Raw genomic sequence first — 27,465 nt, 5'->3', positions numbered from 1 at the left:
ATTAGACCTTATTTTGAAAAGCAATTTGTTTGAAAAGACTTTCAAAATTCATTAGTTTTATTTATTCTGAATATTAAAAATGTCTTCCAGTTCCAGTGTTAAATGTTCATTAGAATTTAAAGTTTAATGACCTTTGAAAATGTGTTCTTGCATTATTATTTTGTCATTACCATTATATCATTTAAAAAACGGTCTCAAAAGAACTATATTATCGTTTGTTGAGAACTTTGGAACAATTTATCATACAGTAAAATCTTTCATGGTGACAGACCTATTCACACATCCTCCAGAATCTTCAGATTAAACTGTTTGTCTGGACCCCATTTCATCGGCCCTTAACAAATATATACCTCATCTGCAAACCAGGACAAACCTGCTGTTCCTGTTCGTCTTCAGTTCAAGTTGATTAATGTAGATGGTAAAATATATTCAGATGGTTTCAATTTTCACAAGCACTAAATTTCTTTCTCAGTTGATAGTTTGACACAATTAACAGCTAATAAACACATACTTAAGAAAATAAATATTTTATGCATTTATTTAAAGCACCACTGCAAAAATAGCCTTCACAGCAAAACATTTAATGCATAAACATTTGATCAACATGTAACAGTTGTAATTATGTAGTATCTCTTTACTTTAAAGAGATACACTCTAGTATCTCTAATGACGTCACATGTATGCGCCACTGCTTCTCTGTAGAGAGCGTGGGAGAAACGCGCTACAGTCGCTACATGGACATGCTAGCTCTCTAACGTTAGTAAAGTTACAAGTAGTTTGGACTCTGCTCATTTTCATGTTTGGTAATATAGCAGCCATTTAACCGGGCTTTGTAAGGTTGGTGGAGAGTTTATTAAAGGACAACACTGTGGAATTCCTAGTGCCAGTGTGGTTGTGAGTTTTCTGCCGCCTCTTCTCCTCCCTTAATACAACCCAAGCGTTACAAACATAAAAAGAAACATTTCTACATACATTGTGATGATTCAAGTAATTTTCAGGTTCAGTAATGTTCTGTCACAGTCAGAAAAAATTATGTTGATTTTCCTGAACAGCTGATGTACCGACAAACCTAACACTAACTGTTTATTTGTACTTTTTTCTGCATCTTCAGACAATCTGCAGCAGCTGAGATTCTAGGAGGTTCAACACCAAAACCTGAAACTTCAAACTGAGCCGTCAACTGAACCAAGACACCTTTCAAACTACAGTAGTTAACCTGCTCTCTTGGTAGATGTTATGGTGTCTCAATCTGTGCAGGCTGGCCTTGGTCTTATTTGAATACACAGCTTTATGGTGTTTTCTTTTGTTAATTGATTCTAGTAAATATTTGAACATCCCTGTAAGTTTTAAGATATTTCATTAACTTTAAGTAGCTGTGAAACCACCCATGTTAATCTGAACCTATTCTGTTAAAGATTCAAAGGTTTTGTTGCATTCTTAAATATTCCATCTATTTGTGTGCAGTGAAATGAACATTAAAGTTAATTCAGCAAACACTTTCGTCATCTTCTTTCTACTGTATAAATCAAATGATGCCTCTATTAAAATTATATATTTGTGACATCAAACTTTTTTTCTGTCATAAAGCAGTGGTCAAACTACGGCTAAATGTTTGTAATTTACTTTCAACAAATGGAAACCAAAAAGATTTTAAAGTAAAGACACTATGAATACTCCTCATCTACCTCAACATAGGTAAAGTTTCCACTGTATGCAAGTGAATGTGATTACAATTGAGTGAAAATTGTACAGCAGGGCTTTAACTCCAGGTCATAAGGGTCCTCCAACCTTTAGATGTCTCTTCTTTAACGCACCTCAGTCAAATCATGAGCTCAGAGATCATTAGCACGACTCTGGAGAACTTGACTGTCCTAGCAACCATTTAATTCAGGTGTGTTGGACCAGGACGTATCTAAATGTTGCAGGACACCAGACATTGATGCCCGGATCTGAGGATCCTGTTAGAGAATCAGTGTGTTCCTGCAGCAGCTCCATCGGATCAGAAGGTAGATGAGATCTGAAAGATCCTGATCGTCCAGAAAGAGAAATAACACCAGAACCGGATCCATCAGTCAGCCGTTTCATCCTGTGTAGAGATAAACATAAAATATTATTTATACACATATAAATTCAATACATTAGAATCAAATGGTAATTTATTTCACTTAATTATATTCACCTAGTGAATAAAGTAAAAGGCAAATCAGAATATCTCACAAACTACAAATATCAGTTAGCAACATGTATTAGGATTTTGATTGGAACCTTTTGGGCAAAACAGATACTGTAAGAATCACCCAGAGATCATTTTTATGGATTAAAGATTCAAACTGTGTTGAGTGTGGCAGTAAAAATCCACGTTTAGCTGCAAAGAGTTAAAGTAGCATAGCTGACATAAACATTAGCTCCCGCTAACAGAAACATATGAGGAGGGCAGAGTACCAGACATATAAAACGTAATCTGGAATTACTAATAACTACTCCATGTCTCATTATAATCGGAGAGCAAAGCGTGCAGGTTTAACTTCTAATTACTTCTGAAGACAGACCACCGGGACGCTCCATCTTGCTTTTTGGTTTGCCTCCGGCCATCGAACCATTCCGCCACCCAGTGGTCCTTTTTCAGACCACTTGGTCTCCTGTACTGTTCAAAATGCACAATATGTCTATAAACAATTTTGGAATATCATAAGGAAGTGCCGAGATATTCCGTTTTCCACCAAACTAACGTATTTTCTACTTCGGTACAAGCACAGTGAGAAACAGCAGAGGTCCCAGCTTTTACTAGCATCTAAACACATCATCTACACACAAATCTGGGAGCTCCCAGAAGCGTGAAATGATTCTCAAAAATAGTTGTGCACTCGTAACTGGGTCTGTACGTAACTGCAGTTTTGTGTGTGTGTATTTGGCGACTCGTGCATACTTTTTCAACATTTGCAGGCAGAGGAAAAGGTTTATTTTCTTTTTACGACTTATAAATCATATTTCACAGATACAACTATCCAAACTTACACACAAAGACGCTTACACGAGTTACAAATCCATTTTTACACACGCACAAATATTTTTACACATGCACAAATCCTTTTACATACGCACAGATATTTTGAGAATATTTTCACTCCATATCAACCCTTCTCTCTTCTACAATTTCAGATGTATTTCTAATCTTCCATTTATCTATAAAATATTAGAGAAGGTTGTCTACAATTAGTTGTTACCATTCTGGTATCACCGAGCTGTTTCAGTGTGGGTTCAAAGTTCATAGAGTGCACTTTTGAGGGTTTTAAACAATATATTTATATCAACAGCCTCTGGAATGTTTGTTGTTTTAGTGCTTTCAGATTTGTCTTTGGCTTTCGACACTGTTGATCTCCAAATTGTAATTTATCATCATTAGCACCGTGTGGACATTACAGGTGTTGTCCTCATTTGGTTTCGGTCCTACCAAACCAATAACGTTTCTGTGTAAAAATTCACAGCCTCCTTTCACAGCTCCTCTTCCATATGGGATCCCCTATTTTTTCTCTTTACTTACTCCCCCTTTTCTCTGTTTTTTGAGAAACATGGTATTTCATGTCACTGTTATGCTGATGACTGCCAGATCTATTTTCATTTGGCACATAATATAGTCCAGCAACTCACACACTGCCTTAATGACATAAAAACACAGCTTTTTCTTAGCTTTCTTGACTAAGTGAGACCAAGACAGAAGTTGTGTTGTTTAGACTGAGTTGCTGTCACTCCCCCAGAGTAGATCTTGGCTCACTGTCACCTTATCTCAGGGACTGCCACCAACCTGGGGGTAAAGTTTGACTCTGATTTTAAAATTGAGAAACAGATCAACAATGTCGTTCAGAAAAGTTTTTATCATCTTTGGCAAATAGCAAAGGTGAAATCAATCTTGACAAGACTGGGCCTGGAGAAATTGCTTCACTCTTTATTCACAGTTCATTGCGATCACTGTAATGCGCTGTATGTAGGGATTAGCCAGACCTCTCAAACATGCCTGCAGCTTTTGCAGAGCTGCTACTTGTCTGTTAACTCAAGCAGGCAAGGGACGTTAGGATCACTCCCATCCTAGCGTCCCTTCACTGGCTCTCTGTGCACTACAGAATTAATTTGAAGCTTTTGTTGTTTGTTTTCAAATTCTTGAACAACCTTATTCCACCACATCTGTCAGAGCTGCTTCAACCATACTGCACACCTCAATTCCTAAGATCAGTTGAGTGGTTGATGCAGAGAGACCCTAAAATTAGCTTAGAGGTGATAGGGCATTTGCTCTTGTTGCTCCCAAGTTATGGAACAAGTTACCCTTGAATGTCAGACAGGCCTCCTCTCTTTCTGTTTTTAAGCAATTTTTAAAAACACACTTTTATTCCTTGGATTTTAACACACTGTGGTCTTGTCTTGTATGGCACCTCAAAATACAGCACATTTCATATGTTTGTATGTTTTTTACATTTCTGTTTTAATGTACAGCACTTCGGCTATCTTAGCGGTTTTTGAAATGTGCTATAGAAGTAAACTTGATTGATTGATACTGCCCAATGGCTAAGCATGGTCTGCCCCCTGGTCCATGGAATTCAATGGATTACACCACAAGAATCATGTTTGATAAAAACACTGCTATGTTCTAATATGTTTTTGAAGTATGATTTATTTGAATAACAAGGTCATTATAATTTCAGTTCACCAGCAGATGTCACTGTCGAGTAATGAATCATTGGGCAAAGTGTTGATGGTCAAATAAAAACTTCATGAAACAATAATGTTTTCCATCTCATTAGTGTTAAGCAAAATATCATTATTAAAGTTGTATATAACATTTTTTGCTGTGCAGTTAACTTAGTGTAGAATATTTAATATTAGGAAATTTCGTTAATACATATACATTTTAAAAAGAACAGTTAGTTACTTTATTTGTTTGCCCATTTTATGGCCGCCTCTGGATGGCTGGCACCCTCAACATTTGCCATGGGCTGGTCCTGCACCAAGAGTTGTACATTTTGATTGGGTAAAATGTAATATTTCAACAAAGTTCACACCTCCAGCAAATAATCGTTTCTCAATACCTAAAGGTCCAGATCCTCTGTATGAAGCAAATAATAGAACAAGAGTTTGTTTTTCCCAGGCTAGAAAAAAATTCAGATTTTGGTTTCTCTTATAAAAACAAAGTGGCTCTTTTCTTTCAGATAAATGCACATCAGCTACCATAAAAGTGATCAACTATTTATTTATTATAAAGTGTTTACATAATAATAATAATAATAATTTACAAGCACATTATGAGAAAAAGACTCATGACATTAAATAACATTAACCCATTCATTGTAAAAATAAATTAAGATTCATTATATATTCTTTATATTTATTATTTTACAAACCAACAGCAAATGTAAGCTTCTTGCAAGAAATGAACAAATTAGCCTAACAACGAGAAAGTACTTTGAAATCAAATCCAAATATTGTTTTTAATATATTTCCTGGAAAACGAAAATTTAGAACAAGTATGGAATGACAAGGCAAAACTATTACAGGGTGGAACACAAGTTAAAACATAAATCCCTTTTTGTTTTAAATGTACCTAAAATGTTTAAGAATAAAGTGATATTTGTTAAACATGCTTAGTTTGTTTGTTTGTTTTTTAACCTTTTTTTAAGATACCTTTGTGAAGAAGAATCACTGATTTTGAAAANTGGAAGGCTAAGACAACCTTGCCTCATACGGTCAAGCAATGGTCTGATTCTCCAAAGAATGTCTGACTTCTTTGTCTCTTCAGTTACATCAAAATGATTGACAATTTTGAGTTCGTTTCTAAATTTGTAGTTCTACAAATTTAGAAACGAACTCAAAATTGTCAATCATTTTGGCATTTTTTATTTTTTAGCCCAGACACTAGCGGAACAAGTCAGCTTCGGGCTGGGGTTTGTGCTGCTGATGAAAACTGTTGAGCGGGGGGTGGGGGGTGTTGGGCCACGTTTTTACCCAGGAAGCACATTGGCTAAATCGTGAGTGAAACAGTCACTGGGACTGACTACTATATATTCCATTGAGAGAAAGCAACTTTAACATTAAATGCACCTTTCTCAATCAATCAATCAAATTTTATTTGTATAGCACATTTCAGCAGCAAGGCATTTCAAAGTGCTTTACATAATTAAAACAAAAACAGCATGTGACATTGAATAAACCGTGAGAAAGAGAAAGACATTTTGAAAAAGATTAAAAAAGATAAAAACATTAAAACCCGCACCCCTTTTAGGACTTCAGTTAAACGTCGTTTAACTGGGGCTCTAACCCTCTGAGACTTTACTCAAAAATACCATTTGACAAGGACTCCAACCTCTAGGTTTTTAGTTGAAACGCCGTCAACTGGGACTAAAAATAAATCATTAAATTCTTTTCAGTGGTCAAAATATTGTTATTGATATGGTAATTAACAAGAATATCAATATTTATATGGCAAAAACTGAAAAGAATGTTAAAGACTTGACTTACCTCTCCTCTTTCCATAAAATGTGCTTGCTCTTAGCCCAACCATTTTTATTTAGGAAAAAAGGGACTTCCTGGTATGCATACCTATCACATGACACATCCCTGGAAAGCCCAGGATGTCCTCAAAAGGGTACTGTAGGGCTGGATAGGGTAACTCAAAGTAAGAACAAAAGATAAACGTCCACTATAAAGGACACAAGTCTATAGGCTGGGTCTCAGGAGGATATTATGCCTGGTAGAATTCTTTGCAGCTGTTTTGCCAATAGTTTACAGATGATTTTGAGATCAGAGTTGAGTAGACTAATAGGTATCAGCTTTTCACACTTATTAGGGGGGTTACCTGGTTCTGGCAGCAGAATAATTGGACCCTGATTCAGGGAGGGAGGCAGGCTGCCTTTTATAAATGACTCCATAAACTAAAGTGATATTTGTTAAACATGCTTAGTTTGTTTGTTTGTTTTTTAACCTTTTTTTAAGATACCTTTGTGAAGAAGAATCACTGATTTTGAAAATATTTTTGTAACTCTTCACGTAGTACTGGGTAGAAAACATTTCTAAGTTAACTGCTGGTGTCTGTCCAGCTTGGCATTGTGCAGCAAACTATCAAAATACCAAAACTCCTACTTTTATGACTCAGTCAAGTTCTTTACTTAGAAGTACCTTCCTGCTTCTGTGGATGGATTTTTTAATTTTTTTTACTTTTCTGTCTGTCTTTCTCTTTATTGTTTCATAAATAATCAAAGTGAGACATCTTATAAAATCCTAGAATTTAAAGGAAGAACATTTTCAATTGACTATGTTGTCTTTGTGCTTATGTTGTTAATCAGTATAAAGTACATTAAAGTTGCTTACCTTTCAGCCATTCAAACACTTTGAAACAATAACTGTAAAGAAATTAAAGTGTCATGTTGTTTTGTAATGCTTTTTGAAGCTCTCATTTGTATACACAGGGGTTGCACCAACTAGTGGACTAGTCGATTCTTTACTCTGCAATGACTTTTTAACGGGCTAGTCGACTAGTCGCAATCATGTGACAAAACTGATTTTTCCAAGAAGGTGAATTAGGTGAGTTTGTCAGATAATTTAAATTGTATAAAAATGTAAATAATTTACGAAAGAGAAGCTGAAAATTTCAGCAAAAGCTACTGGAACAGGAACGTTGCGTGGTGCAGTGGTTAGCCCGGCGCCGCTCATATAGAGACTGTAGACTGGGGAGTCGGGAGCCTGACTCCCGTCCTCGTTTTGCTGGGTCCATGCCTCTCTGCCCCGCTCCTCTCTCCCTGCCCCCCTCCTGACGGATTGCTGTCAAATACACTAGTGCCAAAAAAATTATTTAAGAAGAAGAAGAAAAGACTACCGGAGTAATGTGGCATCATAAGTCATGATGTCGGGCTTTTTTAGCCATCCAGCTGATATCACCATCACCCTGTGTATTGAAGCTTTTAACCTGGCAGCTTTATGCTCTTATAAAAATACTAATCAACAACATCTGGAAACGAAGTTCAAACTTCATTCTGAGGATCTGATAGAGGCCATCTCTGCCGCAGTCTGCATGTAGGTTCATCCCACAAAGACAGCTGCTGCTGGGTCAGCGGAGCGTCCTGTTGCGCATCGGGGTGGAGGAGCAGCAGGTGGCAGCTATTATTCAACTGTAACCAAACGGGATCCGTTCATAATAAGTTTGGTTTGTGATGTTCTAAAAGCATCACTGTGGTCAGTGTAATCAGTATCAGCTGGTGTTTGGATCTGTTTCATGTTCTTTTAATACTGCATAATAGACTTATAAAAGGCCGGATTGTTTTAATCAATATTTGTAGTGAATATAGCTGATAAAGCCTCTAAGTTGTTCTGAAGGGTTTGGTGCTTACGTCACTATGACGTCACCACGAGCGACTAGTTGACGTTGACTCGACTTTTATCATGTTGTAGTAGACTTTAGAAAATAAGTCATTCAACCCCTAGTATACACCAAGTCCAAAGCTTGGATGCAATTGATTAAAAATATGAAATCCTTTCTTTTTAAGGGATTCAAAGTTCCTCAAATAGTTAGTATGTTTTGCATTTTCCATATTAAAGGTTATTTGAGAAAGTTGGTGTAACTTTAAAGAGTCCGTTTCCTGGCCATTTTTCTCGCAGCCATCCATATGGCTTATGGTCACACTTATGCTAATATCCCAATAGAAAGAAAAAGAAACAAGCTGAGAAATTGTATTTCCATACTAATATGAAATCTTGTCTAAGCTAATTGGTTAAATTTCCTTTCATCATGCAGAAAAATGTCTGTCACTGGCTGTCTTTGGGCAATCTTCTCTCATTTTAAGGCACTTCATGTTATGGCAGAAGGTGTTCATGTCTAACAGATGGACCAACATTAAAATATACTCTAAAAATACTTTTTTTTTTTCTCTAAGCCTCTTTAGGTCAAAAGAGTAAAGAGACTTATTTTTGCGTGTCCAATACAGTACTGCTGATCTTTTGAATTAGAGCACAAAAAGGTGAGGGAAAGCAGATAAGGGACAGGCAAAACATGGTCGGTGAACTTCCAACTGCTGCTTTGTTTTCTTAACCATCAGTTTGAGCAGGAAATTGTTTCCAGGTTTGCTTAAGTTGGAAAGTGATGTCAGACAGGGCACACTGAGACTCCACTCAAGTTATGGGAACTGTTTTTTGTTGTGAATTGGTTATAACTAATTCTTTGTTTGATTCTGTATATCCACATAAAAACTCATTGTCCTGTTCAGAATATTTGAACCAATTAATAGTGTAACACTACAAATTAATGCAGTTGGGTCTTCTGGTCAGATTGTCTGTTTTCAAGTGTCCACATTAAAGGCTAACAGAAGCCATGTTCATTATACACTGCCTGGCTAAAGTATTGAATAATATTTAAACAAATGTTTACAAAGATAAAAACTTAAACTTTTATTAATTTTACATCATCCTCTTCACTTGACAGCTACTATTGTGACATGTTCTGCTGTTTCTGTATCAGCCTTCTTTCTGAATTTAGTTGTAGTGCAGAAGACTGTTCAATGTGATGGGCAATGCTACACACTAGACTGCTGATGCAGACTATATTTCATAGCATAAATCACCACTTCATTTCATAAATGCACATTGTGTATGATGTTCATACATAATCAATTTTAAAGGAATTTTTAGACAGGTAGCTTCAGCTTCCTGTAGCAGTAGATTTAAAGTAAACCTATCACAGGTTGAACTGTTGACAAGATAAGATGCCACTGAAGGATGGATTTATTTTCCCCTTGAAAGAGCAAATACAGTTCTGCTCTGTTTCCAGTTGTTGTGAGGTGTAAAACAGATCCCTTGGGCCACAGTCAAGTCATGGAAGCTTGCATGGGAGGTAATAAGAGGGAAAATGTGCTGATGGTGTCACCTCTCCCAGCCAATCAGCACCAGACTTTGACTGACGTAGAGTAGACACACATAATACGTTGGCTGTGAAGCAAATGACTTCAGATCTAGGAGAAAAAGAGACAAAGAGGATTACAGGGTAAATAAGTCATATATCTAAATACTGAGATTTAGAAACATTGGCAAGGAATTTCAAAACCAATTACATCAGCTTGTTTCACTGTTTCAGTATCATGTGTGATGTATAGACAACTACTTTAGAAAAGCACATCTCAAACTTCAAATATGACGAAAATTTGTTTTCCTACCATGGATGAAGACTAACATATCTGACAAAACTATTCTTTTGTTCTTCCAACTGATTGTCAGTCAATGTCACATTGTGTCAGCAGCCACTCTACTGAGCGTCACCTTCAGAAGGCAGGCAACTATTTAAACCAGGGGTCCCCAAACTACGGCCCGCCGCCCGGATCCGGCCCGCCTCCTCATTTGGTCCGGCCCCCTGAACAATACCAGAGAGCATTCAGTGTTTTTTTTTTAAATGTGGATTTTTCTTCAACCACCAGGGGGGCTCTTGAGCAGATATGAAACTTAGTTTCCCTCAGTGGAATATATACTAGTCAGTACCAGTCACCGTTTGCTCACGGTTTTTTTCCATTTGCATTCTGGGTAAAAATCTATCTACAAACTCGAATATGTCGTCGGCAGTAATCCAGCCCCCCCCGGTCCACAGTTTCACTCCCCCCCGTCAACAAAAGTTTTCTAAGGTTTCTTTCTCGAAAAACTAAGACCGGCCCCCGACCAGAAAAGGGAACAGTTATGTGGCCCTCGCAGGAAAAAGTTTGGGGACCCCTGATTTAAACTATTTACAATTAGGCTAACGTAATAATTTACAACTCGCAACCAGCGCAAATCACCTCTCTTCACCCGGTGCAACTCTCACATGCAGCTTTGTGGCATGTGTTGTAGTGCAACACATGTCTGAGGTTTTGTTTTTGCACAGCGCTTCTGTACCTCACATTGCTTATGGTTCAACCTGCTGCATTAACTTCTGAAGACTTAGTTTATCACCCGCCTTGATTGATGCAGCTACATTTTAATTGTCTCTCAAATTGTGACCAAAAAAAGAAATGTAATTTGTCCTTTGCATGCTAAATATGAATTTTAAAAACTTACATTTTAGAAAAAACCCATTCTGTGTATAAGTTTCTCTTATTTAGGAGGACATAACGTATTTCACTGAGAAAAAAATTGCTTGCTAGTAACTAATATTTGACATTTGGGCCATTTTTTGTCATCATCGACTCACCAGCATTTAATACTTATGGGCCATTAAATGCATGTCATTCACCAATGTTAATTTAGCAGAATAACACTGTGATAAACAGTTGTAGTACTCTGATAACATGCTAGCTAATGTTAAAACAGCAAGATAGATAGCCATGGCAACCTTTGAGAGACTAAAGTGCATATTTAAGGTTCTGTCAAATGATAGAAAAATATTTCCTGAGGTCAAATACCTGCATTTAGTCTCTAACTAGCTAGGGAATGCTTTAAAGAGTTAAATCAACCGAAAAGCTCACCTTCTAGAAAAAATGCACAGTTTGTGTGTCATAACTGCAGTCTGATCACTCAGCTCAAGGAGGTTTTGATCGCTCAGGTGTGGTTAAAGCTTGTTTATGATCCCAATGTTATTGACTTTTGGTCAATTAGTTTCTTCATGGTAAATGTTTTTTACTATGTTGATCATGTTACTTTTCATGTCTCATTTCTTTTATTTCTCTTACAATTGAGGGGGCATAATATTATTTATCCATCCATCCATCCATCCATTTTCTGTACACCCTTGTCCCTTAGTGGGGTCAGGAGGGTTGTTGGTGCCCATCTCCAGCTAACGTTCCAGGCGAGAGGCAGGGTCACCCTGGACAGGTCTAGATATTATTTATGATGTATTGTTTATAATGTTTATGTAATTTAATTAGCTCTTTCATTATAGAATTTATTTTTAATGGTGCCAGTAATGCTGGAATTTATAGTAAATAAAAACTTTGTGTTACTCTCATTTAGTGATGTGTATTTTACTAGTTGTGTTACTACCCCCACGCCACTAGAGGTAGTAGACCCAAAAAGATGCAACTATGGAGCAGATTTAGAAGTACTACAGAATTTGTTAAAAACTGTGAGCTGCGTTACATCCTAGAAGCATTTTACTTAAATTACTATTTTTTTTAAAGTTAAGGATAAAACACTCTTTTATTCATTTATTTCATATATTTTATTTGCCTAGTTATTTTTGTTCAGCCGCAGAAGTTTTACAGAATCTGAGCTGTGTGTAACGTCACTGTTTTGCAACAGAAGTAGCGTCAGTTGTCAGTGACAAGAGCAAACTCTTCCAAAGTTTGCTCTGGAAGAGGAAACTTTGCTGAAGTAGAGCCAGTGGAAAAGGGGCATAAGTCTGAGTGTGAGGAGAAGCTTTCAGTACAAGCATTACAAGTTTTGAGTAGAAAGACATGAAATCCTGTTTTCAGACTGAAAATGTGTGCTTCTAGATTGTGGCAAGAAAATTCTTCCATAACATTTATTTTCAAAAATAATTAAAGTCACTGGGCATTATTTTTAAAGCCGATATGGATTCGGGTGCATGAACTCTTTGCATCATATGATTTATGAAACTATTGGCTAAAATACACAAGAAGTATTTTTCCCCTACAAATTTCTTCTGATTTTAAATTTTTGCCCCACTGAAATGTTTCAGATTATCATAAAAATGTTAAGATCAAACAACCTAATTCAATTAAAAATTCAAAGATGTTTTCCATTATACAAGGGAAAACAACTATATCCAAACAAAAAAGATTGTTGACTAGTGATTCCATACTAAACCTAACATCTGGTTGTTCCAGCCACGACAACAACTGTGATTGCTGGATTTTAACATAATGTGTTTCCTGAATTGTTTTAATACAGACACATTTGTAATCTTTTTTTATGAACAATACATACAAAGACATACAAAGGGTAGGTAAGAACCATATGGGAAAATATTGGAAAATAAAATGACATAAAAATAGATGAAGTAAATAGAGAAAATAACAGTAACTGTAGAAGCTTAAATTCAATTTTAGTTCATTCAGATCTTTAGGATAAATTATGTTTATATTTCTTATGGTAATTTGTTTATTTGGATAAAAATTATCACTAGTTATATCTCTATTGCATACTAATTTGCTATATTGGACTATACTAAGGTCTTCTTGTAAATTTGCATATGTAATTGGAGTTAAGGATTTTAGGGTGTGGCCAGGCAGAATCAGTTAGGCAGTTGGAGTGGAGCCACACAGTTTTTTGACCTCTCTCTCTCTCCCCCTTTCTTGCTTAGGACTCTTTTGTTTACTCTATTATTTTTGTGGAAAAGTAATATTTGTACCGTTTTTATTTTTGAAGTAAACTGTTAACCTTTATCAAGAGGACCCAGTCTGTTTTTTTTTTTTCGTCATCAAGTGGACCGAAGGGGAAGGACAGAGAGCGTCAAGCTTATGGCTTCATTATTTAGGAAGGTGATAAGGTGATAAATCATTCATTACCTTTAACGAGCAAGCTGCTGTTAACATGAATATTTTTGATGACTAAAAATGTTCAACTGAGTCAAAACAATCCAAACACAGAACATTCACAGTTACATTCACTTTGCTTTCCTGTGCAATTCCACTCAAAAGGTTCTTGCTTCCAGCACAGTCTGGGCTTTCTTGCTTTGACTTGGATCATCTCCTGTCAATTTTCAATACAAATTTCAATTTCTAACTGGGCCAGAAGGAAAAGGAGAAGTTGTAAACGATGATGCTGAATTTATGTGGTGTTTTAAAACTGTAGTTTTAGTAATGGCAATGGAGGACACTGTCATTGCCGCTAAGTCCTTGTCGGTAACTCTTCCATATTTTGAATTAACATTGTCAATGTCTATGTCAGTGTCAATTGTATTTATAAAGCACTTTAAAAACAGATATTCACTGCATCGAAGTGCTGTACAGAATTCATAAAACACAAATAAAACGCATCAGAATAACACAAAAATTAAAATAGACAGTACAAGTAAATTACAATGGAAAAGCTAAAGAATAAAAATAAGTTTTAAGAAGTGATTTAAATGAACAACCACATCATTCAGAACAGCTCTTCTCTCTTCGTAGAAGAGGATGGTTGTTTACAATAAGCTTCTTAATGACAAACTCTCACATTACATACATCACTTGAAATCACTAGTAATCAGGTAAATTTAAAACCTCACAGTCCATGCCTCCAAGAAGCAATAATGTCTCAACAGCTGACAATCTGGACAAAGCAATGTGTAGAACAAGGGTCTGTTTTTTACAAAGCTACATTCAGTGCCGTCTCACAGAAGATGAAGTAGTCATGTTTGGGAGAATGCAAACAAAGTTAAAATGTTAATATATTTCGGGAGCAGGCCTGCAGCCAAAACCACACCTCTAATTTCCCAAGCAGCATATTTACGCTCAGCTCATAAATATGAGCAGAAACATAAAGGCCATACCACAGGCCTTTATGTTTCTGCAATCATAAGAGTACCTCCATGCTTCTAAACATTTTGACTCACCATGAACAGTAACCTCACTCTTAAGTTCAATCTCTCTGATTCAGACTGTGATCCTCTAAGCCAGGGGTGTCAAACTCCAGTCCTCAAGGGTTGCTGTTCTGCAGATTTTAGATGTGCCACAGGTACAAAAAACACTGGAATCAAATGGCTTAAAGGCTTACCTTCTCCTAAGTTCTCCAGAGTCCTGCAAATGACCTAATTATTCCATTCAGGTGTGGTGCAGCAGAGGCACATCTAAAAGCTGCAGGGCAGTGGCCCTCCAGGACTGGAGTTTGAGATCTGTGCTCTAAGTAATCTAACTGCCTTGGAAACTTCTCCTCCAGTTATGAGACAAGCTCCTTGTTGTAATCACCCACGCTCTGGGAGATTATGGGACACAATCTCTATTCCATACTCTAATATTCAGTTCAGCATCAATCTGAGGCAGCACCTCAGGCGTACCATCATCAAAGCCTAGACCCTAAACGCACACAAAAAGAGAAAGGCATCGCATTCAGCTGCTCTTACAACAAGTTTATATTCTTGCAGCTCCTTACAATCTCCATGCTGCAGTAAACAATTCTACCACCAACATCTGAACATCCTGGGCCTACATACCAATGAGACCAATGAGGGGTCTACTCTAAAGAGTACTCATTGGCTGCTCAGGCGCAAGAAATATGGCTACCATCATGGAGCGGTTGTCCCTCCCTTCTTAGCTAAACCAAAACAGCATAAGATGGCTCAGCACGGCACGGGACATTTTGTTCAAATCAACTGACAATTGATGTGAGAGGTAGGGGTATAACTTTTCATAATATGTGCATTTTACTGCATGCATATTGTTAATAGAATATTTTGGTATTTATGTTAACCAACAAAATGCCAGCTAATAGTACCTATAATGCTTGTGTTATGTCCCAGGTTATCCCCACTATTTGTGCACAACTCATTCTCATTTCCTCCTGTTATGTCCTGTTAAACCTCATCTACTCCCATTAGTTCTCTGCTGTCATTTTTGGCCCTGGATTCCTGGTTTCGTTTTGGCTTTGGTTCCCTGCATTCCCTGTGATTTTTGGAAATTATCAGATTTATCATTTTGTATGATCCATGCTCCCATCTCCTATCTGGATTTTGGTTCACCCTACAAATACTTCATGACAGCTTGGTGTAATCAGTCCCCGACTACGAAGGCTAACTGAGAATTTGTACATCTAGTAAGTATGTCACAGTGGAAATTTGCTTTTATTTTGAAAGTGGGATTTTTGTAAATAGTTTAATTTTGTGTATAATGTCCGTATGGATTGTGTTGCTGCATGTTGTTTTTCTATTGTTTTGATCCACTGAGGACTTCTCGCAGATGGCAGTCAGGTGTGGAAGAAGGAAAGGCCCTGTGATCGTCAGGGTAAGGTAGGCTGATCGGAGTGGCCTGGATCATGCCGGCAGCAGAAACGGGAATCAGTGGAAAACAATGCGTTGGATTGACTGTTGGGCAGAGAGGGAACTCTACCCTCATCTGAGAGCCATTTTCCACTAATGTCTGCAGGGCAGTCTCTTTGGGAGGGTTGTGGAGGAGATCAGTTGTTTTATGAGCTTCTGGTCAGCAGTTGTTTGTGTTCGCAGGGCTGTAGCCCTGCACAGCAGAACCCAGAGGCGAGCGAAGTGCAGGGTGTGGACCGCAGCAGGTGCAAGACGCAGCGGAGATGATATTGAGAAGGTTGCAAGTGCCAATCGAAAGGGTTCCTCCTCCTGGATCTGACTGCCTGGATTCCAGCTTTTTAAAAATCTTTAGGTGAAGATGAACAATTTTGCCTTGAGACTGGGGACATTTTTAATCATTTTATTGCATAGATTTTAACAAGAAAACTGAACTTTTCATTCCTTTGGTACCTGCTGGGAATAAAATTGTCTCTGTCTCCCTGGTTCCCATATGCTGTCTTTGAACTTGGTGTGACGCCACCAGGGGTGGGCAACTCCAGGCCTTGGGAGCCGGTATCCTGCAACTTTTAGATGTATCTCTACTTCAAAATTTGTTTGTTCAAAATTTGACAAGTTAGTTCTGTTGTTAAATCAAGATTTAATCACTTAAGGATGTTAGCAAGGTGAAATCTTATTTTTCTTTTAAGGATTTTGAAGGAATTATCCATGCCTTTATTACGTCTCGATTGGATTATTGCAATTCATTATATAAAGGCATGGATAAAACCTAGATGCAGCATCCTCAAGTGACCCAGAATGCAGCAGCTCGGCTTCTTACAGAAAGCGTGACCCTAACCCTGTATGGGCCTCCTTACACTGGCTGCCTGTTTCCTATCGAATAGATAGGAAACAGTTGTTAAAGATTGTTAAAGATTGTTAAAAGAATCTTAAGATTCTTTTAACAACTTATAAAGTTTTAAATGGGTTAGCTCCTCCTTATCTTTGGGATCTTTTGAAATTTCATTCTGTGTCCAAAACTTTAATATCAAATAATCAGCTTCTACTGAAAGTCCCTTGGACTAGACTCAAGAGAAAAGGAGATTGGGCTTTCTCTGTTTCTGCTCCTATTCTAAGGAATAATCTACCTTTCCAGATTAGATCTTCCCACAGCCTGGATCATTTTAAATTGCTTCTCAATTTTATTCTTTGGTATTCAATTGAGGCCTGATACTGTAGCTCTGTTTTTTTTTTTTTTTTTTACTTATGAAGCTTTGGTGCAAATTCAATTTGGAAGACTTTTAACCTCACCTGCCTCATCAATCAGCGCCTCCCTCTCATCACCCTGGACCTATCAACGCTGGATCAAGCCACATCATGGCCAATCATCGATCAAGCTCCAGTTGATAAGGATCTTCATCCATGGCCTCCTCCGCTTACCAGCTGCAATCAACTCACCTCCGCCCCATCTCCATTTTCAGCTCCTGGCTCTTCAGGCCATATCCTTCTTCGACCTCTGCCACCAGTACAGGACCCAGGGGGATTAGATTCCTATGGAGCATCAGGAATGTTTATCGAGCTTATTGAAGTTCCAGCTCGACGTCCTCGGCCGGGGCCTGAACGCCAAAGGACTTTAATATTTATTTGTCATTAAACTTTTTTAATCGCTTTCTTTCTATGTCTGAATCTCTCCAGATTGAAATATTATTTTAACAATATATATGGATTTTTTTCCTTGCAATATTTCTCTTTTTATTTTCATAAACTTATTTTATTATCATTCTTGTACAGCACTTAGGTGCAGTTTTACACCTGTTTTTAAAGTGCTATATAAATAAATTTGACATTGGCATTTGACGTTCAACACACCTCAGTCAAATAATGAGGTCATTAGCAGGACTCTGGAGAACTTGATTGCACTTAGGAGGTGATTCATCTATTGGATTCAAGTGAGTTGGATCAGGGAGACATCTAAGAGTTGTAGAACACCAGTCCTCGAGGACCAGGATTGCCCACCCTTGCGCTAGGCCGTACTAGCCTGGTGCCTACAAATACAGCTGATGCCTCATCTCCACCCAAAATAGAGACCATAGAACATCTTACTGGAATACTTTTCAAATAAGTTTACTCAATTTCAGCAGCTTTGGTTCATTACCAAAAGATATGCATCAAAATAAAAGTTTTGTTCAAGTAAGGTTCTAAGAAATTTGCAGATGAAAAGGAGGGAACATGTAGGCAGAAAGACTGACCTCCTTTGTACAAGGTTTTTGTGTAGAGTAGACACACCCAAATCTCCCGTTTTTGTTTTGAATGTTTCCTAAAGACAAAGATGTGGCAACTGTACTGAAAAGAAACTTATAATTTGTATTCTTCTCTAGTAAGGATGGAAAATGCACAGTTTGAGCTAAATTTTTGAAGAACAACTCAGACTTAATGGAGGAAAGACAGGATGAATCGCCGAGTTAAGTGTGGAAACAAAGTCCTCCCAGAGGGCAAAAACAGCTCTGTTTTGAAAGCACCAATCTGACTAATTGTTGGGTCTTCGATGGAGTCCCTGAAAAAGGTGAGCAGAACACAGCAAAGTTCAAGGGCTTGCTTCAGCCTACTTGAAACAGGACACAAGTAGGCTGGATGAATTTTTTTCCTTTAGTCAGCATTAGTGGCATTTTAGTGATCAAAATTATTTTATCTTCAAATTTCTTGGATTTTGCTTGATGTCAAAACAAAAAAGTGCCTGATAATGGAAAAAGGAGTCTAATCAAAAAGTGGTCTTGAGTACTACTACACCTATATATATATATATCCATCCATACATTTTCTTACACCCTTGTACCATTAGTGGGGTCGAGAGGGTTGCTGGTGTCCATTTCCAGCAAAAGTTTTGGGCAAGAGGCGGGGTTCACCCTGGACAGGTCGCCAGTCTGTTGCAGGGCAACACAGAGACATACAGGACAAACAACCATGCACACACACTCACACCTAGGGGGAATTTAGAGAGACCAATTTAACTGACAGACATGTTTTTGGACTGTGGGTGGAAGCCGGAGAACCCACCATGCACAGGGAGAACATGCAAACTCCATGCAGAAAGACCCTGAGCCGGGAATCGAACCCAGGACCGTCTTGGTGCAAGGCAACAGCTCTACCAACTATTAATATATTTTGTAAATATGTTTGGAATATCAATTTAAATGTTTAAACTCTGCTGGTGTCCATTATAATGTTTTTATTGGGCAGCCTAGAGCCCCCCGTTTTGATTGACATCGCATTCGACCAATAATGTTTTGAAATGGCTTTTTCTGAGCCAATAACATCTAGAGAGTGATTTGAGCTCGTTTTGACGTGCCTGCATTCTTTCTGGATTATTTCTAACTGGAAACTAAATCTAAAGCCATCGAAGTGTAACCAACACGTGTCCTGTCATAAGGATATAAGGCATTGTGGGTTTGACATGAATCCACAAGCTGCATGTGTATCCACACATAATGTATGCGTCTTTGCTGCGTCGAAGTCAGGCTCTGTGTGGCCTCATGCGTAATGGTATTTACAGGACTTTTTCTCACCAACGGAGAGTCACAGAGAGACACGCTGTCAGAACGTGTCAAAATTGGATGTATTTCTTCAGCAAAACTTCACAACTCACGGAGTGGATGATTATGGCCGAAAGAGTGAAGACAATTTTTGCATTTGAGAATACCAGAAACTTTACGTCGTCTGCTGTTACAGTCAGAGCAAAGGGGTGTGTGTATAATTATAAGTACTTTCCACTATCAGTAATGTTGTGTCTACTCGAGGATTCCTCAGGTCATTATCTTTCATTAGAGCCTCATTGATGACTGTATGTTGAAGCAGTGAGGAGTTACAGTCATTTGAAGTTTGTATATCAGATGTTGTCCAAGTGTGCCATTTGGAGACTCCAGCACCTGTACATCCTCAAAAATAAACATGTCCAAAATGACATTTCTTTTTTGTGCTATTTTGATCAGTCTTGAAATCCACAAGCAGAACACTTTATTCTACAGATTTATTGTATTTCCCAGTCCATACATTCAACACTCAACGTGCATTTACAAGAAATAAAAATGAAAAATCTGGGTGAAGCAATGTTTTCAATTTCTTTTGTTACAAACGTTTTACGATATTACATGTGCTACATGAATATATATATATATATATATATATATATATATATATATATATATATATATATATATATATATGTATATATGTATACATATATATATGTATGAATATATATTCATCTATATATTCATATATATAGATGAATATATATGTATTCATATGAATACACACACACATATATATATACATATATATATATTCATGTAGCACATGTAATATATTGAAATATATTGCAAAATACACAAAGTAACAGTCCATGGCACTTTCTTCTTTGACTACTCTGTACTTTTTTGTTGTCATTTGAACTGGTTATGTTTTTTCACTCTCTAGATTCTAGAAGCTACACCCAATACTTTTCTTGGAGTAAGGCATCAGCTGAGCTACTACTGTCAAAAATGTGTCTCACTCCTTTTACTTTGCATTAATTTAGAAAGTGCTCCTACATCAGTCTGTTTCTTTTTGTGTGTATCTGCTATATCGTGGCAGATGGTCACTTGTACTGAGTCAGGGTCTGCTTAAAGTTTCTTCTTGTTAAAGGGGAGTTTTTCCTCTTCACTATTGGTTCATACTTGCTCTGTATGAGAGATTACTGTAAAATCAATGACACAATGCAAGCAATTATCTACTGTCACTACATACTTGTCCAAGAGGAGTGAATAAAAGTCAATAATTCAATGCAATCTTCCTTAGATAGAAACTTTTTAAAATATTTTGAATCATTAATTGAGCTATATGCACTGTTTGAAGGGCCCACGGTCCTATTCTGACAGGATTTGGCTTAATTTAAGCTGTGGATATATTCCATAACCACTAACAATAAAACTGCGGTGCATGGTGCACCACACATCTGTCAGTTAACAGATCTGCATTTGTTGTTGTATTTTTTTAATTTATTTCATCTGATTTCTCCAAGTTTTATCAATCTGCATGAGTCTCTGAAGAGAAAATACTTTAATGGGTATATCTGACAGATTTATTGGTTCTATGGTTAATGTTGCAATTTGACGTTTTAAATAGTTAAATCAAAATATAAAATCCACATTGTAAAGATTCTCACTGTTAGACGGAGAGTCTTTGCACTCGCCCTCCTCAATGGTAACATCATCAATAGCGATATTGCCTTCAATACCCGAGCCTCTGACTCCTTCCATCACCACCTACAGTAAAAGAATAGAATAGAAATATCCTTAAATTCAGGTGTCACAGCAGCAAAAAGCTGAAGTAAGGGCAAATTCATAACAAAAGGCAAAATAAAACTGGTATAAAAATAGTATGCTGAGATTAAAGAAATGTGAGGCTATGTGGCATAATTTAAAGAAAAAAAGTAATTAGGGGTTAAACGTTCAAAATGACCAAGATAATTTATTCCTTTTAATGTTAGAAGATAACTATTAATAATGGCCATTGCTTCATAAAAGAAAATTATAAAAGAAGCACCAAGTTTACCCAAACTTTGAGACAAGATAAAAAAAACAACTAATTTTAAATTTTGCGTAACTGAAGCTCCCAACCAGCTTGACTTGCTGATGGCACATTTAAAATAAGCTCACATTGGTTCCCTGCCAAGAAAGACTCCAGATGTTTACCGTCACATCATGTCAATTAAGTTTTGGCTCCTACCACCATTTTGGTAACACTTTATTTGACGGGGGTGAATAAGACTGACATGACACTCAATGACATCATAAACATGAATATTTATGACTGTTGTCATAAAGTGTCATTTGGTAAATCATGACACTTTTAATACAAAGTTGACATTATTCAAAATGTCTTTGTTATGACAATGTGACATTATCCAAGACAACGTCGTTGTCATGACAACTTGACATTAAGCAAGGTATTATAACTTGTCATTAATGCAATAACAGGTGCATTTTAAAATGTTATCCTTATAAGACATCATTAACAAGTCACTTTTTGTTATACATACCTTTTGCTGTCATGAGACCATTATAATTCTGACATTATCCTCCTCTGTTAAAGTGTATCACAGTAAACTAGTAATGAAGATGTCATTGAGTGTCATTAATCTATCACTTTAATGACAGAGTCATGAACATTTCCAGTTACCTCAAGTAAAGTTGACCTTACTTGAGGTAACTGGAAATGTTCATGACTTGTTAAAGCTGTCTTATAAAGATATAAGCCAATAAATGCCCCTGTTATTGCATTCATGACAAGTTATAATTGCTTGGTTAATGTCAAGTTGTCATGACAACGACGTTGTCTTGGTTAATGTCAAGTTATCATAAAGACATTTTGAATAATGTCAACTTTGTATTAAAAGTGTCATGATTTACAGAATGACACTATGACAACAGTCATAAATATTCATGAAGACCTAAGGCGCTTTCACACTGCACAGAATGGAACGGTTGTGTTCGCATTACAACTTGCGACCGGTGTTATAGATCAACTGGTGGCTAAATCAACTGGTGGTGGCAGCTGAAAAAGACTGATGATTCTGTGGGCGTGACTTTTTAGGACCCCCCCTACTGTTTCTGTAATGTTACACTTTATTTCCTAGCTCATTTACAGAAGACATGGCTACCGCAGATCTATGTGGTAGTGTCATTTCTTCCTTATTGTTGATATTTTTTCTCGTCTTCATTCTTTTCATCAAGTGACCGTAATTCTCAACCATATGAGACATCGCTGAAAAAACAATTGTCTTATATACTTTTACATCAGAAACAGGTTAAAATCTTCACTCGAACTGAGATTCTGAAAGTGCCACCAATTATAATCCAGGCCTGGTTCTTAAAGTGCGGGGTGTCCGTTATATGACAATCAATGACAGCTAGGAAATAAAGTGTAGCGTTACAGAAACAGTTAAAAAGATTTCGCTATAGTTTCTGTGGATACCTATTTGAAATATCACAATATGAGGAATATGTGGAAAAATTACACAGCCAGTCTATCTTTTTAAATCTTTGCTTTCAGATCTGCTCATGCCACATCGAGATCTATTTCGATCTTCCTTTGACGAGTTTCAACCTCTGAAGCAACACATAAGTCAGGACAAGTTCTGCGTAATTTACATGTTTTGATGGTTTTGCAGATGAACTTTTAAAAAAAAGGCAACATACCATATTAGACCAATAAAGTCTTTCTAATTAGTTATTCCCGAGATCTTAGTGGTTGCTTTACGGAATCGGATAGTATTTTTGCAAAGATTTGTAGTTCTTTAAGCTTATTGCATTGTTTACTTCCTGGTTCTGTAAAGGGGTCCTAAAAAGCCACGCCCACAGAAACATCAGTCTTTTCCAGCTGCCACCACCAGTTGATTTAGCCACCAGTTGATCTATAACACCGGTCGCAAGTTGTAATGCGAACACAACCGTTCCGTTCCGTGCAGTGCAAAAGCGCCTTTATTCATGTTTATGACAGTGTCATGTCAGTCTTATTCACCCCCCTTCAAATAAAGTGTTACCAAAATTTCTCCCTTGATCGGAATGTATCTGCCACACCACACAGCTCCCCTTAAGCTAATGTCCATAATTAAATTAGTCTGTGGATAAATCATCCAACATTTCAATATGAATAGCGCATGAAAAAAGACATGAATACCAAGCCGTACCTCTTATGTTCCTTAAGATTCCTCTTAACTAAAGGACCTAAGCAATCCATTTAAGTAAACAGTGCAGATACCTCCAAATGTTTCTTTGGAAATTCAAGCATAAGCCGGTCTTCCACTGGCCATCTGAGCTTCTACGCTGCACACATTTATGAATAATCTGAGCCACCAACCTACTGCATCCAATAAGATAAGGTAGGTAAGGTCATTTAATTTCTATAGCACATTTTCAGCAACAAGACAGTTCAAATTGCTTTACATGAATTAGAAGGAAATAAAAACAAAACAAGAAAATAAAAGGAAAGAGAAAACGGAAAAAGTATAAAATTGCATATTGGTTCCCCATGCTTAAGAAGTAGTCGATAATTAATAAACTACTTGGGGTTTCTCAGTATTCTTGTTCTGATAAACTAGATGTTGGCAAGATTTTTGGTAAGATTAATTGAGGTACAAAACTAAATGTTGGTTCCAGTTGTTCTGGGTTGAGTTTTAGATTTGCACAAAATAAAGCTGAATGTTGGTTCTCCAAGTTTTATTCTTGTTCTGGGTTGTTAAGTACATGGTACTTTCTAAGTTTGCTCTGGATTTATAAACTAGCAGGAGTTTCTTTAGGTCTAGCTCCGACATTAATAAGCGAAATGTTGGTCTAAAGAAGGGGTGCTCAATACATTGAAGTTGATCTCGGCAGAAGGTGACAAAACTGAATGCCGTCAGGAGGGGAAGACCAGCACGTACTCTTCTGACGTGCTTATCAAAATATTCCTTAAGATCCAAGATATTTACAACTTTATAAAATAATAAAGAAAATCAACAAAACATGCTCAAATTAATGACCCAACAAAAATATTACTCTCAGTCATTATTGTTTCAACAAGGTATTGTGCAATTCTTACCATTTCGGTTCCAATAACAAAAAAACCCTGTGTTCAGGGGAGCTATTATTATGAATTACAAAATAAATATCAAGCTTGAAAACCTGATATTGTAACGGACTGAATTTTTAACATAAACTCTGCTCAGCTAGCAAAGCACAGGTGGTTGCCGTAGCAACAGGTCTACTTAAACGACAAAGAGAGAAAGTAAAGAGGCACAAGTGGTTTTGAGTTGATCACCTGTTCGTTCAGGTTATTTTACCTTTGTTTACCTTTGCTGTGGCTCTTTACAGCCGCTGTAGTTTTTGAACGTTCCAGAAATAACAAACTGGGACTAATTACCTTATTTGTTTACAAATACATGTCATTCACNATCTGACAGATTTATTGGTTCTATGGTTAATGTTGCAATTTGACGTTTTAAATAGTTAAATCAAAATATAAAATCCACATTGTAAAGATTCTCACTGTTAGACGGAGAGTCTTTGCACTCGCCCTCCTCAATGGTAACATCATCAATAGCGATATTGCCTTCAATACCCGAGCCTCTGACTCCTTCCATCACCACCTACAGTAAAAGAATAGAATAGAAATATCCTTAAATTCAGGTGTCACAGCAGCAAAAAGCTGAAGTAAGGGCAAATTCATAACAAAAGGCAAAATAAAACTGGTATAAAAATAGTATGCTGAGATTAAAGAAATGTGAGGCTATGTGGCATAATTTAAAGAAAAAAAATAATTAGGGGTTAAAGGTTCAAAATGACCAAGATCATTTATTCCTTTTAATGTTAGAAGACAACTATTAATAATGGCCATTGCTTCATAAAAGAAAATTCTCAAAGAAGCACCAAGTTTACCCAAACTTTGAGACAAGATAAAAAACAACTAATTTTAAATTTTGCGTAACTGAAGCTCCCAACCAGCATGACTTGCTGATGGAGCATTTAAAATAAGCTCACATTGATTCCCTGCCAAGAAAGACTCCAGATGTTTACCGTCACATCATGTCAATTAAGTTTTGGCTCCTACCACCATTTCGGTAACACTTTATTTGACAGGGGTGAATAAGACTGACATGACACTAAATGACATCATAAACATGAATATTTATGACTGTTGTCATAAAGCGTCATTCGGTAAATCATGACACTTTTAATACAAAGTTGACATTATTCAAAATGTCTTTGTTATGACAACGTGACATTATCCAAGACAACGTCGTTGTCATGACAACTTGACATTAAGCAAGGTATTATAACTTGTCATGAATGCAATAACAGGTGCATTTTAAAATGTTATCCTTATAAGACATCATTAACAAGTCACTTTTTGTTATACATACCTTTTGCTGTCATGAGACCATTATAATTGTGACATTATCCTCCTCTGTTAAAGTGTATCACAGTAAACTAGTAATGAAGATGTCATTGAATGTCATTAATCTATCACTTTAATGACAGAGTCATGAACATTTCCAGTTACCTCAAGTAAAGTTGACCTTACTTGAGGTAACTGGAAATGTTCATGACTTGTTAAAGCTGTCTTATAAAGATATAAGCCAATAAATGCCCCTGTTATTGCATTCATGACAAGTTATAATTGCTTGGTTAATGTCAAGTTGTCATGACAACGACGTTGTCTTGGTTAATGTCAAGTTATCATAAAGACATTTTGAATAATGTCAACTTTGTATTAAAAGTGTCATGATTTACAGAATGACACTATGACAACAGTCATAAATATTCATGAAGACCTAAGGCGCTTTCGCACTGCACGGAACGGTAAGGAACAGAACGGAATGGAACGGTTGTGTTCGCATTACAACTTGCGACCGGTGTTATAGATCAACTGGTGGCTAAATCAACTGGTGGTGGCAGCTGAAAAAGACTGATGATTCTGTGGGCGTGACTTTTTAGGACCCCCCCTACTGTTTCTGTAATGTTACACTTTATTTCCTAGCTCATTTACAGAAGACATGGCTACCGCAGATCTATGTGGCAGTGTCATTTCTTCCTTATTGTTGATATTTTTTCTCGTCTTCATTCTTTTCATCAAGTGACCGTAATTCTCAACCATATGAGACATCGCTGAAAAAACAATTGTCTTATATACTTTTACATCAGAAACAGGTTAAAATCTTCACTCGAACTGAGATTCTGAAAGTGCCACCAATTATAATCCAGGCCTGGTTCTTAAAGCGCGGGGTGTCCGTTATATGACAATCAATGACAGCTAGGAAATAAAGTGTAGCGTTACAGAAACAGTTAAAAAGATTTCGCTATAGTTTACCTATTTGAAATATCAATATGAGGAATATGTGGAAAAATTACACAGCCAGTCGATCTTTTTAAACATTTCATTTTTAATCCCAAGGCTCTTCAACATTTATGTCGGCTTTCAGGGAATAATCTTTGCTTTGAGATCTGCTCATGCCACGACAAGCTCTGCGTAATTTACACGTTTTGATGATTTTGCAGATGAACTTTTAAAAAAAAGGCAACATACCATATTAGACCAATAAAGTCTTTCTAATTAGTTATTCCCGAAATCTTAGTGGTTGCTTTACGGAATCGGATAGTATTTTTGCAAAGATTTGTAGTTCTTTAAGCTTATTGCATTGTTTACTTCCTGGTTCGGTAAAGGGGTCCTAAAAAGCCACGCCCACAGAAACATCAGTCTTTTCCAGCTGCCACCACCAGTTGATGTAGCCACCAGTTGATCTATAACACCGGTCGCAAGTTGTAATGCGAACACAACCGTTCCGTGCAGTGCGAAAGCGCCTTTATTCATGTTTATGACAGTGTCATGTCAGTCTTATTCACCCCCCTTCAAATAAAGTGTTACCAAAATTTCTCCCTTGATCGGAATGTATCTGCCACACCACACAGCTCCCCTTAAGCTAATGTCCATAATTAAATTAGTCTGTGGATAAATCATCCAACATTTCAATATGAATAGCGCATGAAAAAAGACATGAATACCAAGCC

General features: G+C 37.0%; 1 protein-coding gene and 2 long non-coding RNA genes across 7 annotated transcripts in view; 1 reads left to right on the top strand and 2 right to left on the bottom strand.

Moving 5' to 3' along the window:
- Positions 1 to 1,092: 1,092 nt before the first annotated feature.
- LOC107834794 (uncharacterized) lies at positions 1,093 to 5,693 on the bottom strand. The gene is made up of 2 exons (XR_001660621.1): positions 2,536 to 5,693; positions 1,093 to 2,086 (listed from the first exon to the last, which is right to left on the bottom strand). It is a non-coding gene; the product is annotated as an uncharacterized LOC107834794 (long non-coding RNA).
- Positions 5,694 to 7,190: 1,497 nt separating this feature from the next.
- Positions 7,191 to 27,465, bottom strand: part of LOC103131472 (MAM domain-containing glycosylphosphatidylinositol anchor protein 2-like) — a 76,414-nt gene continuing 56,139 nt past the window's right edge. For all 5 annotated transcript variants that reach the window (XM_016666678.1, XM_016666677.1, XM_016666680.1 and 2 more), the window contains 2 exons: positions 24,947 to 25,046; positions 7,191 to 9,983 (listed from right to left, as the gene is read on the bottom strand). In XM_016666678.1, the coding sequence (XP_016522164.1) occupies positions 9,895 to 9,983; positions 24,947 to 25,046 (189 nt within the window). In that variant the 3' untranslated portion in view covers positions 7,191 to 9,894. The remainder of the gene's footprint in view (positions 9,984 to 24,946; positions 25,047 to 27,465) is intronic.
- Positions 27,026 to 27,465, top strand: part of LOC107834793 (uncharacterized) — a 15,996-nt gene continuing 15,556 nt past the window's right edge. Inside the window, exon 1 of the long non-coding RNA XR_001660620.1 lies at positions 27,026 to 27,209. This is a non-coding gene — a long non-coding RNA (uncharacterized LOC107834793). The remainder of the gene's footprint in view (positions 27,210 to 27,465) is intronic.

The sequence above is a fragment of the Poecilia formosa genome, unplaced genomic scaffold, assembly GCF_000485575.1.
Source record: "Poecilia formosa unplaced genomic scaffold, Poecilia_formosa-5.1.2 Scaffold771, whole genome shotgun sequence".
Classification (NCBI taxonomy): Eukaryota; Metazoa; Chordata; class Actinopteri; order Cyprinodontiformes; family Poeciliidae; genus Poecilia; species Poecilia formosa.
The sequence above is the reverse complement of the archived record's forward strand: the minus strand, read 5'-3'. Positions and strand labels throughout refer to the sequence as shown.